Source organism: Gavia stellata, chromosome Z, assembly GCF_030936135.1.
Source record: "Gavia stellata isolate bGavSte3 chromosome Z, bGavSte3.hap2, whole genome shotgun sequence".
Classification (NCBI taxonomy): Eukaryota; Metazoa; Chordata; class Aves; order Gaviiformes; family Gaviidae; genus Gavia; species Gavia stellata.
Window position 1 is genome coordinate 14,292,690 of NC_082637.1, and position 15,961 is coordinate 14,308,650.

Here is a 15,961-nt window from a genome sequence, read left to right on the forward strand (position 1 = left end):
TCACCTGACAAAACAAATTCTTCCTAAACCAGGTGTGAACAAGCATATTTCTATCAAGTTACTAGATTGTATGATTCAGGGTTTCTGGCAGCCTTCTGTTTTCTCGTGGCAGAATGCCAACGGCTGGAGGACAGATACTTCACCTGGCATGAAGTTATAGTGAGATGGACAGAGAACAGAAGTTCTTGCATTAGATCTGCCAGTACAAAATTACCCCCTCAGCTTTTCTTTTAACATGTTTGAGCTTGTAGAGTGAGTTTACTCAATGGGTGGGGGCATGTAGCTATAATGTTTTTGTTTGGCCCTTAGCATCTAGAAGGGGATTTACAACCTAACAAAATCATGTTTCGAGGGTTCTGGATAAAGCTTTTGTGTAAACATTTTGGATTAAGATCCACACTCCCCTGCAGCTATGCAGTGTTCAGATAAGGGACTGGGTTCATCTTTTTATTTACTACTGAGCAAACGCCTTCTTGCTTCATATCTGTTTTTAATGTCTGCCAGGTGATAAGGAGAGTTTATTCTGGAAGTCAATTAATTGCTCTTGCCATCTCTTTGCACAGCATCACAGCTACAGCTGCCAGTATTGGGGCTGCAGGCATTCCTCAAGCTGGACTGGTCACCATGGTCATTGTGCTTACATCAGTAGGTTTGCCTACAGATGATATCACTCTCATCATTGCAGTGGACTGGTTCTTGTAAGTATTTTTTGGAGTCACTAAGAACTTAGACCATATTTAGAAGTGCAATAGCCAGGGACATTTTAGCAATACTTCAATCAGTGGTGTACTTCTTTTGCTGTGGAAGGCAGTTGGAAAGAAGTGTTAAAAAGAATCACAAGTTCTTGTGATGAATGTATTTTCTTAGAGCAGATGGTGAGGGCTGTTACTTAATGATGGTTACTTGCACGCAAAAGGGTTACTTAGAAACCTGGATCCTTAGGGTACTAAGAAAACTTTCAGACACACTGTAATTAAAACAGCAAAGAATTGCTTCAGTCTCCTATTTTTTGCAGGATGGCAATGAAAACCTTTCCATGGGTTGTTTTGGTGTGGGTTGTGGTGTGTTTTGTGGTTTGTGGGTGGTTTGTTTTTGGGTTTTGTTTTTTTTTTTTTTTTTTTTTAATGGTTGGACTTGATGATCTTACAGGTCTTTTCCACCTTAGTGATTCTGTGATTCTGTGATCAATCAGGCTCAGAGCTGGTTCAGATCTGACCCAATTCATTGCAGCCCTGCTGACTATCTAACCTAGGAAAGGTTCATATGTCCATCCCATGGACACAGAAATGAAAAAGTTGTATAACTCTCTTATCCAGCCACCACCATGTATTGCCCCTCAGTTTTTCCATTCCTCTGTCTGTAGAAGACTATCTGACACTGTAGGTAAATGGGGAAATCCCTTAGGTCCAGGAACTAAATCAAAGGCAGAAGGTTTCCTCTGACCTCTATTTCAACTAACCCCTATTAGTTATAGTTTCCAGAGACTTTTACCGTTCACTCTTCTCAAGTGATCCCTGCAAGAAGTTGTCCATGTTGTTATCAGAACATAATGTCTTCAAATGATTATCTAACCACATGCCCACAGCCTTATGTAGGTGGATGCTTATCAAGTAACAGTGCCAGTCACTCCTCGTCAAGCTGCCTCCTACATCTGGGCAGAGCCTTCTAAGAGGGCTGAATCGTGGTAGTTTAATTTGAATTATTGCAGCAGAATTCCACCCTAAATTACTGACAGTAGTTTATGGTCAGGAGGGAAATGACCCTAACAAGGTAGATTCTCAATGGCTTACATGTTCAGAAGACATAAACCCAAACCACCAGAGTATAGAAATGCCTCCGAGAAGCATCTGTCATATGCTTCTTTCGTCATCCTCATGACACAGCTGTTTCTTGCTGTGAAGTTGCCAAGAGTATTAACATATTTTGTGACTCCAAATCTTAGTATATTAGTCAATTTCTGTAGAAAAAATCATGGCATTAACAGTTCAGATAAATGAATATACATAAAATAGCCAAATCATCTAGGCCAAATCATCAATAGCCTTCATCATCATGTAAATGCCATTTTAACAGCTAGTCTTCATGCTTCCCTGAACAAGTGGTGAAATCATGGCTAACTTACTATTTCTCCTTAGGGATCGTCTCCGTACCACTACCAATGTCTTGGGAGACTCCATTGGAGCAGGAATTGTTGAACATTTATCACGGCATGAGCTGAAGAACAGGGATGCTGAAATGGGTAATTCTGTGATAGAAGAGAATGAAATGAAGAAACCATACCAACTGATCTCACAAGAAAATGAGAGTGAGAAACCATTAGATAGTGAAACCAAGATGTAGGGCAAAAAAAGCATGAGTCCAACACTACAAGTGTGGAAAACACACACTTTGTCCAGCCATTTATATCTTCAGTTTACCAAGTTCCCTTATTCCTTGTTTTCTCCCTTTATGCTAGCACTGGAAAGAATTAATGAAAATACATTCCAAATTAGCAGTGATCATGGCATATGTTGGCTTCCCACTTAAAAAAAATTAACAGGCAACAACACTGTTCCTGCTAGACATGTGCTAACTGGGGATAAAAAAAGAGAGATTATCAATTAAATAAAAATCAGAGTATATGTTACTCAGTCCTGTGAACTATTCTTTTCTTTTTTTTATGAACTGGAAAGTAAAAACAGATAACAGAGCCTGAAAATGGTTTTATTTTTTTAAATACCTGTTGCAAAATTCCTAATATCTATAAACACACAATCAATACTTCTAACTTGATAACTGCATCCAGCTAAGTAAATTAACAGGATTTTTGATTTTTTACCTGATTTTTTTTCTAGTGTTATATAGTTGTTCAACTACTAGCAGGACATAAATAAAAAGGAGGACATTAATTGAAAGGATTAAAAGGGGGAAGATATATAAATAAAGAAAAAAAATACCCCAAATCAGCACTTTTATGAGCTGAGTAGAAATATTTCTGAGAAAGTTATTTTATCTAGACAAAGTTTTTCACATTAGGCCCAGCTGATCTCGACAAAAACTTAGCCTGGTCAGCTCCCACTGACTTGCAAACATTTATATATGTACCTCCAATCTGGATTTGCCCCCTTAATTTCAACATCACAACCTAGCTGAACAATCTATGTGTGTAAGTGGTTGTAGGAGCAAGGCCCTAGGCTGGGACAGAAAATGTGTCTTCATCTCTGTTTGGAAAAAATCCATAGCATACTCTGGGTACGCCAATTAGCTACTTAATAAGCAATAATAAGAATAGAAGGCAGTGCCAGCCTTCTGCAGAAGGGTGAGATGCTCAGATACTAAAGGGACTGGATTCTAAATCTGAATCCCTGAGACCAACAGGAGGTTTTCTGTTTGGAAACCTCCCAAATGCTTGGTCATCCCACTGGTAAGTTATAGAGCTATTAGCTGGATTTACATTTTTCCATCTGGAGAAGAAGGCTCCCTATCTCAATGTGAAATTTCGAAATCCTTGTGTGTTTATCAGTAGCATCTCAAAAAGAAAAAATAACCCTTTAGAAAACAAAACTAATGGGTGCTTTTTTACTTTTTACTAGGAAAAATATATAAATTGCAAAATAGTAAATACTATAATAAATATTGAAATTTTAATTAGAAAGGATTTTAAAGAGCAATATTGTAGGTTTCTTTCAGGGAATAGGTAAGGAAAGAATGAAAAAAGGGAGACAATGCACTTGTAATCATGTGACTTTTTTGTTCATTTCAAGATTATTCCCTGACGAAGCCCTTTTCTAGAAATATAAATTATGTATTTTTTCCTTTTTGCCTTGTATTATTATACAGGTTCAACTGGAAAGTTTTATAATGCAGTTACAGTTGGGGGAATGAAAAAATATTAATCGACAGGCACAATAGTGTTGAGTAATCTTTTTATTAAAATATGCGGTTGCCTTCTTTCTCCCTCCCCCTACCAAAAAATTCTGATGATGGAAATGAAGGATTCCCTTGCAATGTCCCAGCTACCACTCAAAAAACATTCCATATGTTGCTTCTGTCACTAAAAGAACATAAATACGGTGTACCAGTAACTGTAGTGAAAATGTCAGCATGCTGGTTGAAGGCAAATCTTTTCCCAGGGAAGACTGCTTTTTTAGGACTGAAGACTCCTGCCCATCTTCTCCAGTTGAGTAACCCAAACTATACAAGCAGGAACTCTCCAGTGAATGAAGTGAGCAGGGTTTAATACAAAGTATTGAGCAGTCAAACAAACAAAGCTCTAAATGAATCTCTGACTGAAAGAAAACAAGTCGGGGGGGGTGGGGTGGGGGTGGTTGCTAAGAGAATACAAATCTAGGATACAGACAGGCATTTTCTGATATGTAATTAGAGATATTTTTATATAGATACTGTATTCAGAATGTGTGTATAAACATTAACTGTAGAATTCATGGCATAACAATTTAATTTTTTGTTAAGATTTTGTTTGGAAATACATTGCAAAGACAATGTAAATGGCTGTCTTTCTATGACATCAACTGAGAAAAATGAATTGTGTCACAAAGAATGTGATCTTTTTTTATACTAACTTTGTTTCTTATGGAAATCAGGTATTATAGAAAGATTCCCTTCCCCATCCCTCATTGGTTCTGCATTGGTCTGCACCCAGAGTGGATTGAGAAACATTACTTTGTAGATGTATTTTCAATAAAAATAGTTTTACATTACTGCTTTTTGTGATTTAGAATTTCCTTCAAAGGCTCTGTAATAGAAGCTTCACACACACTCACAGTTGACAAACACATAATATGGGATTTCAGGAAATCCAGGCCATTTTATACAGCAGGGCTTTGATATAGCAGGGATTCCTCACTTCAAATACCTGCTTACAGTGTCATGAACAAAAATAAATAAGTAAAGGGGGGGGGGGGGGGACGACATTAAAAATTAAAAGAACCAATGTTCATCCTACTTAATTCAGTTTCAGGTATATAAATTCATATTGATATCTGCAAAATACTAAAAAGATAAGTATTTACATTTTCATTGATTCAGCTACTGCAAAGCTGCCAATTCATTTTGAATGTATAATTAGATGGTCCAAAACCCCCATTGACTGGGTATTACAACATCATAACATTACAGCCATCCTAGACAATCCACTGTTTTTCTCACAGAAGTGGTTTGTGATGGTGTCAGGGTTCATTCGGCTACAACTTCAGCTAGCAGTTGTCATTTGATGGAAGTGAATGCCTTGTCAGAAGGACTGGGAAGGTATAAAAGACACGAGCTGAATCACTTGCATCAGGAAAGTTGTGTTGAATGGAGCAGATGGAGGCAGCAGCAAGAAGTCCTGCCTTCCTGAACATACACCAACAAACCACTGGACAGTGACCGCTGTGAATTTGTCTGTGGTATTTTGAGTGAAAACAATACATAATGCAACCAGTTTTGTAAAAAATTTCAGAGAAGACATGGTGTTCTAAAGAGCATGAGCATAATATTTCCCATTTTTTTTTCTAGTTATCTACACATTTATTCACTCAATCCAGCTAAGTATCTTTGTGTTTCTAGAACTACTATCATGATGGGAAGAGGTAAAGAAAGAGGGTTAGTGTATCACTTGGAGGTATTACTGGCACAGTGGCCTTGCTTACTCTTCTGTGCCCCCATGCAGAACAAAGATCTCTGGTATTCCGTAATTTTTCAGCAGTGTTTTCATTTGGAAGTTGAGGTACGAAACAGCCATGCCACTCTTAGGCAAGAATTTCTGTCTCTGTAGCAGTGTGTGGCCAGTATAAAGCAAAGTGATCACACATGTGGAAAATCAACTAGTGGCACAGGAAAATATTCCTGTCTTCCCTTCTGAAGGACTGAATTTGTACAAGTGACATTTGTATTCCAACACAGGCACAACTGATGATAAGAAATTTAGGGCATTTTTTTTTTTAACTAACCCTGTAAGACACGCTTGGTTTAATAAAGTTACAATGGAAATGGTACAGAAGGGTGTATCTTGTTTCTAGTGTGATCAACAGTATGCTAGTTGTGCTAGTTGTGATCAACAGTGTGTGATCAACTTGCTGCTAGTGTGATCAACCATTTCCCAGAACAGGATAAAAATTCTGAGATTAACTGATAGATCACTCCTTGTCTGGATTTCTGTGTCATTTTTTAAAGAGAGCAGCTTACCCTGTAAGCATGGAGTAAGATGGAGAAAGACACTTGGAAGATGAAGACAGACTTGTACTCTTCCATGCCGAACTGAAAACCCAGACTTGCAACATCAGTGAGGCAGCAAGATTCCTTCTGATAACAAAGACAGCTGTAGTCAGATGATATAATCCTGCATGGTGAGCCCTCTCCTTTCCTCTCTTCCCCCACCTGGCTCCTCAGATGTCTCTAAGATACCCAGAAGTATCTAAAATTCCAAAATTTTAGTACAGGAGCACTTGCATCTCTAGCCAAAGTTTTTCTTCAACATGCCTCATTACACAACTAGGGCTGCACAAATAATTGATTTTTCACTTCAGTGAGACAACTGAAAAACTGGGGAGAAAAATTCTTCCAAGCCATCATGAAACAATTTTTTTATTGCTTAAAAAGAAAGAAAAGTCTCTTTCAGGTATAACGAAATGTTTCATTCTCCACTTATTGAAACATCTTATCTCACTTCTAGATCGCTTTTACTCTATTTTAAATTAAAATTAACTCAACTGTAAAATTAACTGTAACTTGGAAATAAAACATTGAACAATTTTGCTAGGAAAATGTTAAAATGAAATATTTCAACTTTTCAATAATATCTCCTCACATTAAAGCCAATTGCTTTTATAGAAGTTGGCACAGCTTCACAAGTATTTGCCTCAAAATAGCATTTTTCAGCAGTATATTTTTATATTCATGCTTTTTCTTTGCTCTTTACAACTTCCTTTCTCCAGACATTGCACATTTTTCTGCTTTTCCTGATTGCTTAGATTTTTTCTTCATTGTACTACTGGCTTTTTAAGAGCTTTTTAAACCTCCTGATATTTGATAAAAATGATAAAACACAACTACTTCCTGACATTTTTTCCAATATTGTTACTATTACTCTTGCTCCCAAACTTGTGTTCATTTCCTGCATCGTGGTTTTTTTCAACGGCTCAGTTTCCCATTTTCTGCAGTACCATATTCCTCTCTCCAGTTACCCTACTTTCTCTCTTGGCTTTACTCTTCGTTTTTACAGCTTCTCCTCCAAGAACTCCACTGCAGCAGCCCTTCATAAACCCAAATTCAGGTCTCAGTAGTATTCTTGGTCTCCTTCGTAAACCTAGACAGGATTCAGCCTTTCTGTATTTTGGTTCCCAACCAATGAAATGGGGACAATAGCATTGCCCTAGAACCAGGGCTGTTTCCAGAGAAATCAAGATAGTAGAGAGTCTGTACAACAGAGCTGACGCACACACCTGGGTCATGTCTCGTGCACCATCCAAACCGTGAGGATTTGCCCCTAGTGCATAGTACCTTTGTACTATTATCTCCTGTGCTGTAGACACTTAGGGTGAACTTCAGAATTTATACCACCTTCTCTTCAAAACAACACCTAAATGAATTTGTTCATCGTACTTGTATGTAAACACAGGCCAAATCCTGTGGTGCTTGCTGGCTCCTTTCACTGGCAAAACTCCCACGAATAGCAATAGGGAGTAGGATGAAATAAAGGTCTGACTTGGATTTCACAAACAGGGAATAAACTACAGTGCAAATATACTCAGAATAAAATTAGTACTGATGACAGATGGTGACTGTCATTTGGTCTGAGCAGGTGCTACATTAACCTCCCTTCACAGGTCTGCTAGTTCACCTTGCTCATGACCTGCAGTTCCCCTCCTATTCAAATCCCGCTCCTCTCCCAGGCAGCAACTCCTGGCCACGCCAAGTAGCCTGGTGATTTTGTGATATGCACAAATGGGGACTGGGATAAGACCACCCAACTCGCTTTCATTTACAGGCTAAGCCAGGATGTAAGGCTGAGTCTGCAGAAGGAAAAGACTACGGTACTAACCCACTGTGCCACTTAGCCTCCACAGTGCAAAGGAGCTATTCAGATGCTGCCAATGCTTCATTTTTAGATGTACTGTGGTTCTGTAACAGCCAGCCTCCTAAAAACTGCGAAATGTTTCCCAGCAATGACAGCCAAAATCTTTGTCTCATTGGATTCTGCTGCCATCGTGTGGCAAACGTTTTTTACCAGTAATATTTTCCCTCCAATTAAAAAAATTAAGTTAAACCCTCTGATGAACAGTTGAGCACAACACTTAATATTTGCCTCAGCTGCAGAATGTTGTTATTATTATTATAATCCAATTTAGTCGCATAAAGAATATACTCACTCATCTTGTCCTCTGTTCAGCACAGCCTTAAAGATGTTCAGCTGTGAACACCTTCATTCATTCATTGATTCTTTAGGGTGTGTTCATTTGTCTGTGCTTTATCTAAGCATCTCTCAGGCAAGAAGAAGGTGTCTTGGGGAAAAAGTGTGCCACAGTTCCAGAAACTGGTATTGGGTATGGGGGTATAGGTATTGGGGGAATGGTGGTCTATGGACTAATTTGCTAACACTAATTGCTAACACAGTGGAGTTTCACACAGTTATTAATCTCTCTTCCAGTCTCAATTGTTTCTCTTTGAAGGTGCTTTCTCTTGGTAATTAGATGTCCCTCAAGGTGCTATGAAAATGCTAGATTTCCACACTTGGAATCTCTACCTGCCAAACCTTGTCCCTATTGGCACATATAGACAGTATATTGACATAATGCATTTTGAAGGGACTTGAGAGTCAGGCCAAATGTTAGCTTTTCTACAGAAACCTTTGATTAACACCTAACTGAGTAAGTATCATCCAGGTTGTGAGCTGTGGCCAAAGAGCATTTGGTATATCTGATGAAGAGAAGAACATACAAAACGTCCCAAGTTTCCTTTCTCCTAAGACAGAATCACAGAATCACTAAGGTTGGAAAAGACCTGTAAGATCATCGAGTCCAACCATCAACTAACAACACCATGCCCATTAAACCATGTCCACACGTTCCGTGAACACCTCCAGTGATGGTGACTCCACCACTTCCCTGGGCAGATTATTCCAGTGTCTCACCACTCTCTCAGTAAAGAAATTTTTCCTAATATCCAGTCTAAACCTCCCCTGGTGCAACTTGAGGCCATTTCCTCTTGTCCTGTCGCTAGTCACTTGGGAGAAGAGACCAACACCCACCTCTCTGCAACCCCCTTTCAGGTAGTTGTAGAGAGCGATAAGGTCTCCCCTCAGCCTCCTCTTCTCCAGGCTGAACAACCCCAGTTCCCTCAGCCGCTCCTCATCAGACTTGTGCTCCAGACCCCTCACCAGCTTCGTTGCCCTTCTCTGGACACGCTCCAGCACCTCAATGTCCTTCTTGTAGTGAGGGGCCCAAAACTGAACACAGCATTTGAGGTGCGGCCTCACCAGCGCCGAGTACAGGGGCACGATCACCTCCTTACTCCTGCTGCCACACTATTTCTGATACAAGCCAGGATGCCGTTGGCCTTCTTGGCCACCTGGGCACACTGCTGGCTCATCTTCAGCCGGCTGTTGACCAACACCCCCAGGTCCTTTTCTGCGGGGCAGCTTTCCAGCCACTCATCCCCAAGCCTGTAGCGTTGCATGGGGTTGTTGTGACCCAAGTGCAGGACCCGTCACTTGGCCTTGTTGAACCTCACACAGTTGACCTCGGCCCATCGATCCAGCCTGTCCAGATCCCTCTGCAGAGTCTTCCTACCCTCGAGCAGATCAACACTCCCACCCAGCTTGGTGTCATCTGCAAACTTCCTGAGGGAGCACTCAATCCCCTCATCCAGATCATCGATAAAGATATTAAACAAGACCAGTCCCAAAACTGAGCCCTGGGGGACACCACTTCTGACTGGCCGCCAACTGGATTTCGCTCCATTCACCGCAACTCTCTGGGCACGGCCATCCAGCCAGTTTTTTACCTAGCGAAGAGTGCACCTGTCTAAGCCACGAGTCGCCAGCTTCTCCAGGAGAATACTGTGGGAGACAGTGTCAAAGGCTTTGCTGAAGTCCAGGTCGACAACATCCACAGCCTTCCCCTCACCCACCAGGCGGGTCACCTGGTCATAGAAGGAGATCAGGTTGGTCAAGCAGGACCTGCCTTTCATGAACCCGTGCTGGCTGGGCCTGATCCCTTGGTTGTCCCGCACGTGCCCTGTGAGAGCCCTCAAGATGAACTCCTCCATAATCTTCCCCGGCACTGAGGTCAGGCTGACAGGCCTGTGGTTTCCCGGATCCTCCCTCCAGCCCTTCCTGTAGATGGGCATCATGTTGGCAAGCCTCCAGTCATCCAGGACCTCCTCTGTTAACCAGGACTGTTGATAAATGATGATATGATGATAAATGATAAAATGATAAATGGCCCATGCCATTTCCTTGACCCAACTGCTCTACCCAGCCAAGAAGTTACAGAGCCCCTCAGAGGGGGGCTTTTCTTCCTTGTGTTTCCTCCTGGTGGGCTGATGATTTGCCTCAGAATCTCCGAACTGCTTCAGAATTCAGATGAGTCAGGTGAGATCTTCCAGGGCCACATCCACCAGCTATGTGGCTGCTCTCTGCTAGCGTGAAGCTATGTGGCATCTGGCCAGGGCCTGAGCTTTTCCTTTGCAGACCAGCAGTGCTGCCAACTCTTGCAGTACTCAGTACTGTATTGCAAGCTCCTAGAGTCAAAACTAGGAGAATTTTGCTTACGCTGTCTTATAACACATTTCCAGCCCTCACTGCTGTCTAAAAACATGATGTGACATAAAGGACCAGAAAGTAAAGAAAAAGAGGTCCAAATTATTATTTTTAAGTCAGTCTTAAAAGGGCCCAACTCATTATTTTGAACATTTGACATCTGTAACACTGAATCCTACTAAAATAACATTCCTCAAAAGCTACTCCAGCAAATACTGACCTTCCTGTCAATTACTGTCTTTGTCAAACTGCACTAGGACTTTCACAGTTTAGCAACAACCAAACCTCCATGAAACTCCACCACTATCAAAGATTGCATCACCTGCTAAAAATATAAAGAGTTTTAAAATTGTGAAAATAATTCCTGGAGCATGGGCAGGACTTTGTTTAGTGCCAACCCAAAGCAGCTCTTCTATTTCAGAGCTGTAATCAATAAACTACAGAGTCAAGCTTTGCTTGTTCCTTCTTTCCTTTCAATTCATGACTCTTCACAGTATACTTTAGTCTGGTGGGTAAAGCACTCTCCAGATATAAACTCAGCTGTGAACACAAGAGAGACAGTATTGGAGGAGGAAAAGGGTGCTGGGGGAGATACTGGGAACTACAGAGCAGCAATTCTGACTTCCAGCCATGGTAAGATAATAGCATAAACCCAGTCAGCACATGGACAAACACAGGATATTGCGAAGGAGCTGACACAGTTTCTCAAAGGGAAAACCTGCCTCATGGACCTGATGGACTTCAGTAACTGCACTGATAAGGAAACCAGTGGATGCAATGTATCTGGATTTTCAAAAAGCCATTGACAATGTCCTACACCAAAGGTTAATACAGAAAATAAGTTGCCATGGACTGAAGGATAGGTTCTTTGTGGATTTAAAGCTTGTTAAAAGATAAGAAACAAATGGTAGGGCTTAACTAATATTTCTCAGGTTGAAGTGTCCAAAGTGAGTCCTCCCAGAAATTAGTGCTGGGACTGGTTTTATTGAACACCTTTATGAATTCCCTGGAGAAGGAAGTTTGCAGTGAGAATTCTTTAAGTGTGCAGAAGACATTAGCTCTTTCAAGTAGCTAAATTCCTTGCCAATGGCATCCAATTCCAGAAGGAGATTACAAAACTGAACGGTTGAAAGGCTACCTGTCAAGCTTCCCTTTAAACTAATATAATGTGGTGCACCTATGGAAAAAAAAAATCTAAACCATGTCTGCATGATGCTGGACTCAAAACTGGCGGTTATGAGCCATGAGAAGGATCTTAGAGTTGTCACTGACCATCTCCTGAAATCATTGGATCAATGCACTGGCCAAAAAAGGCAGCAAGATGCTGGGTGTCATCTGCAAAGATAGAACAAGAAGAACAGAGGACATAATTTTGCTGTTATGTAAAGGCCTTGGTGCAGCCACACCTGGAGTCCTGTAGACAGTCCAGGTCTGTGCATTTCAAGGAAGATGTGCAGGAATTAAGAGAGGTACAGAGAAATGAGCATGGAAATAAAACAGCTGCCTTATGAGGTGATACAAAAAGGCTGGGACTCCTTTCTTGGAGAGGTTGTATGATGGATAACAAAATCAAGAAGGCAATGGATAATAGAACTGCTATTCACCATATCCAACACCACTAGACACAGGGGGAACTCAACACTACTGGGTGAGCATTTTAAAATAGAGAGTATAAACTAGTTAAAGAGAGTACAGCTTTACAAAGTGAACTTTGGAACTTGGTTGTCACAGGGCATGCAGGCAGACAGTATCACAGTGGAGGCAACAGTATCAACAGGTTCAAAAAGTTATTATATACATTCATGAGGCCTAAAAGCAGATACTAAAAGGAATAGGACAAATCCTCCAGCATCGTTACTACAACAACTTGGAAATTAAGAAGTGGCCAGCTCACATGCTTTCACTAAACAGTGTCTCCACTGCAGGGCAGTGAGAAAATACTGGGTTTAACAGAACATTGGTCTGACCTAGCAGGACATTTCTAATGTGTTTACTTTTTTCCACCTGTCCTACAAGAGCAGGCATTTGGGCAACACAACATGGCCCATTCTGTTATCTGCTGATAAGTATCCTATGGCACCAGTAATTCCTTCTGTGGCTTTCCACTTCACTGACTCATGCCCTGAGGTTCTGAAGCTTGCATAAAGTAGTCACCCTGATGTGCTGGTTTTGGCTGGGATAGAGTTAATTTTCTTCATAGTAGCTAGTATGGGGCTGTGTTTTGAATTCATGATAGACACAAATATCATTTGTAGTAAAATCCTGGGGGGTCCAGATATAATGTGATGTCTCTATTTGAACTAGCATGCCAAGCATGAGGGAATATGAGACTCGTGATTTCCTCCCCTTAACAGGTCAGGGCTGTAAACAGTTATAACCCAGTCACGGGGTCATCATTCAGTGGCCCAATTAGCTACTTTTGCCAAGATCAAACATTCCGTCAGCAGACAACACAGAATGAAGCACACATTTACAGCAAACTGTAAAGGACAGCAGCTCTGTTCATTGAATTTGTATCTCTTTTCACCCCTCTCCTTCTTTACTCAGTTCTCCCTCCTGCCTCTTGCTCTCTGGAGCTAGGACTGGCGGGTTTTGTACATTTATGTACATTGCCTGTTAAGCAAGAGGGCTCCTTGAAGTCCCTCTTGGAGACTGGGCAGTGGCCATCTATCCTCATGTCATGAAATTGGTTGAGACAAGAAGCAGCACAGAATTTGTTAGCCTCCACACACTAGAAATTTTGCGTCCAAAACCTGCACTAAATCGGTGAGTTTTAAAGCCCCTTCAGCAAAGGGGCTTTTGTCCAGAAGATGCACCGTCCCTACGATATCTCATTTCAACCTTTGTAAGGGCAGAGCTCACCATACAGAGAAGTGCAGAGAAAGCTTGAGCGATAGATGTGACATACAGTCCTGCAGAGAAAGCCAGTCCAAGGACTGTGAGCTTGTTTCCTCCTCCCTTCCTCCAGTGGATTCACAGGCGTTGCAGTAACCCCTTACACCAGGATGAAATTCACCCCAAATCAGGCAGGGTGAATTCTTCGTTCTGCCTGACATCTAGTGGTCCTAAACAGAAACTTTTTCAGCAACTCCGAACTGCTTTTTCCTCAAGTTTCCCCTTTCAAAAGTACACACTCAGACTGAACATTATGTGAAAATTTACTGTTTCAGATGGAGGGCCTGTGGTCTTTTCTAGCATTTTCCCCTGAAAATGATTTAAATCAGGATTTTGACCTGAATTCTGCTTACCTTTCAAGTGAAGCAAAAATTTAAATAAGGGCATAGAGATGTCAATCAGTATTCAAGAGAATCACTTGCCATGGGTCTTTCCCATGTGCACAAGCATGTTGTAGAAGAAGAACAGCTCTGATATATGACCAGTAAAATAACTGTACTATGCTACACAATCATCCTGTTTTTTAAAAATAGACAAAATACAGATTTTCCAGAATAATCATGTTACCTTTAGGCATGGCACTCAGTATAAGTGATAGGTGGAAATTCATCTTGGATTTTATGTACCTTACTCATCACTCTTCATTATTCTGATTTAGAATTTAATATCTCTTTCAACTACAATTTTCAAAAAGACACGCAAGAAGCACTAGTATCAAACACAGTATCAAAAAAGTCTATACCCAGAAAGGCTAGATAAAAGCATAAAATTGGTGTGGGTTTTTTTTCCCAATGGGCTGAATAGCAACTCCTCACGGTTCATCTTTGGCCACACCATTTACAAAATCACACAACAGCAAAAAGGCATTCCAAGAAAGGCAAGAGAAATTGTATCGGAGGAATGGAAAACCTTCCAGCTGAAAGGAGCATAGAAGGAGTAGAACTAGTTGGAGTGCTACTAAAGAAGACTTTAAGAGGCCAAGATCTCCATTAAGTGGAGAGAAGATGTGCCATTTATGCTCTCTTCTAATGAAGAAGCAAAGTGGCAGTCCATGAAATGAGAAGCTGAAAATACACACGTTACAGTTAGTTACTTCAGGTTATATTAAGGTGAAGATTTCAGCAGAATCCAGATGAGTTTCCATGTTTATAAAGACAATGAGAACACCCATAGTCACATCAGATAAATTAATATACAAACTTTTAAAAGGGACATAAATTCTCATGCCTCAGGACACCCAGCAGTCTCTGTGTGCTGAGTAGGAGGAAAATCCACCTGGGGCATGCAAGATCACATGCCTTCTTCATCAGTTTTGCACTTTCTCTGAAGCTTTGGCTTGCTGTTGTTGCCAAAATCGAATTATCGAATGAAATGAACTGGAGGTCTGATCCAGGATGGCAGTTGTCATGTCCCCAATTACCACAGCAGCACGTAAAAGCAAAAGACATGTATGTTTATTACTGGAGGACGGGAAGACAAGAAAGCAAGAGCTTGAAAGGCAGATGCCCTCTTATCATTGATACCAAATCATACATCTCCTGTCATGAATTTACCAAGCTCCATTTTAAAAGTGGTAAGGATTTGGCTTTTTACCTCTATCATTATAATTGGGAAGCTGTTTATTAACCTATCCGATAGTAGGAATTCCCTTTTAATTTCCTGTTTTATAAAACTATTTTATATCCATTTGCTTTTATTCCAGATAATTTCTAGCACACAAGTAGCTCTTCTCACTCCCCATGTTGAGTTACAGTATTTCCTCTCAGCCTTCTTTTGGCTGGACTAAGAGTAAATTTTTTCAAGTCTACTCCCACGTATCTCTGCTCCCCGATTGTGCTAGCAGTCCCCTTCTACACTTGAGCCCTTACCCTGCTTGCATAGAAGCGACAATAATTTCTAATGGTATTTCAGATGAAGTTAGGGATGCACAAAAACATTAATTCTTCCTAATAGCTACCAAATACTTCACTGACACATCCCAAGATCTCATTTACTGCTTTACTACCATCTCATTCTCTCTTCATGCAGTCACCCTTTAAACATTTTCAACTAATTATCTCCCAGTTTATAGCAAAAATTCTTGTTATTAGTCCCTAAGTGCAATGACTTTGCACTTTGCAGAAATGAATTTCATTGCATTCAATCAGTACTTCTTTTTATCTCAAAGTCATTAATAGAATTATTAAGACTTGTCTCAAGTGGGGAACTTTACTAGTAACCCCCCTTCAATGTTACTCTTCTCTTTTTCTCTTTTAACCAGTGTTTCAAACTCCTGAGCAGTTCTATATAAACCAATCTTCTTCAATTCAGTTAATAATTTTTTTCAAG

The 15,961-nt window shown here is 40.6% G+C and overlaps 1 protein-coding gene across 4 annotated transcripts in view; it reads left to right on the forward strand.

The window, feature by feature from the left end:
- Positions 1 to 2,340, forward strand: part of SLC1A3 (solute carrier family 1 member 3) — a 63,247-nt gene extending 60,907 nt beyond the window's left edge. For 3 of the 4 annotated variants that reach the window (XM_009814330.2, XM_009814333.2, XM_009814332.2), the window contains 2 exons: positions 564 to 698; positions 2,136 to 2,340. In XM_009814330.2, the coding sequence (XP_009812632.1) occupies positions 564 to 698; positions 2,136 to 2,340 (340 nt within the window). The remainder of the gene's footprint in view (positions 1 to 563; positions 699 to 2,135) is intronic. The other variant, XM_009814331.1, reaches the window with a different exon arrangement.
- The last annotated feature ends 13,621 nt before the right edge of the window (positions 2,341 to 15,961 follow it).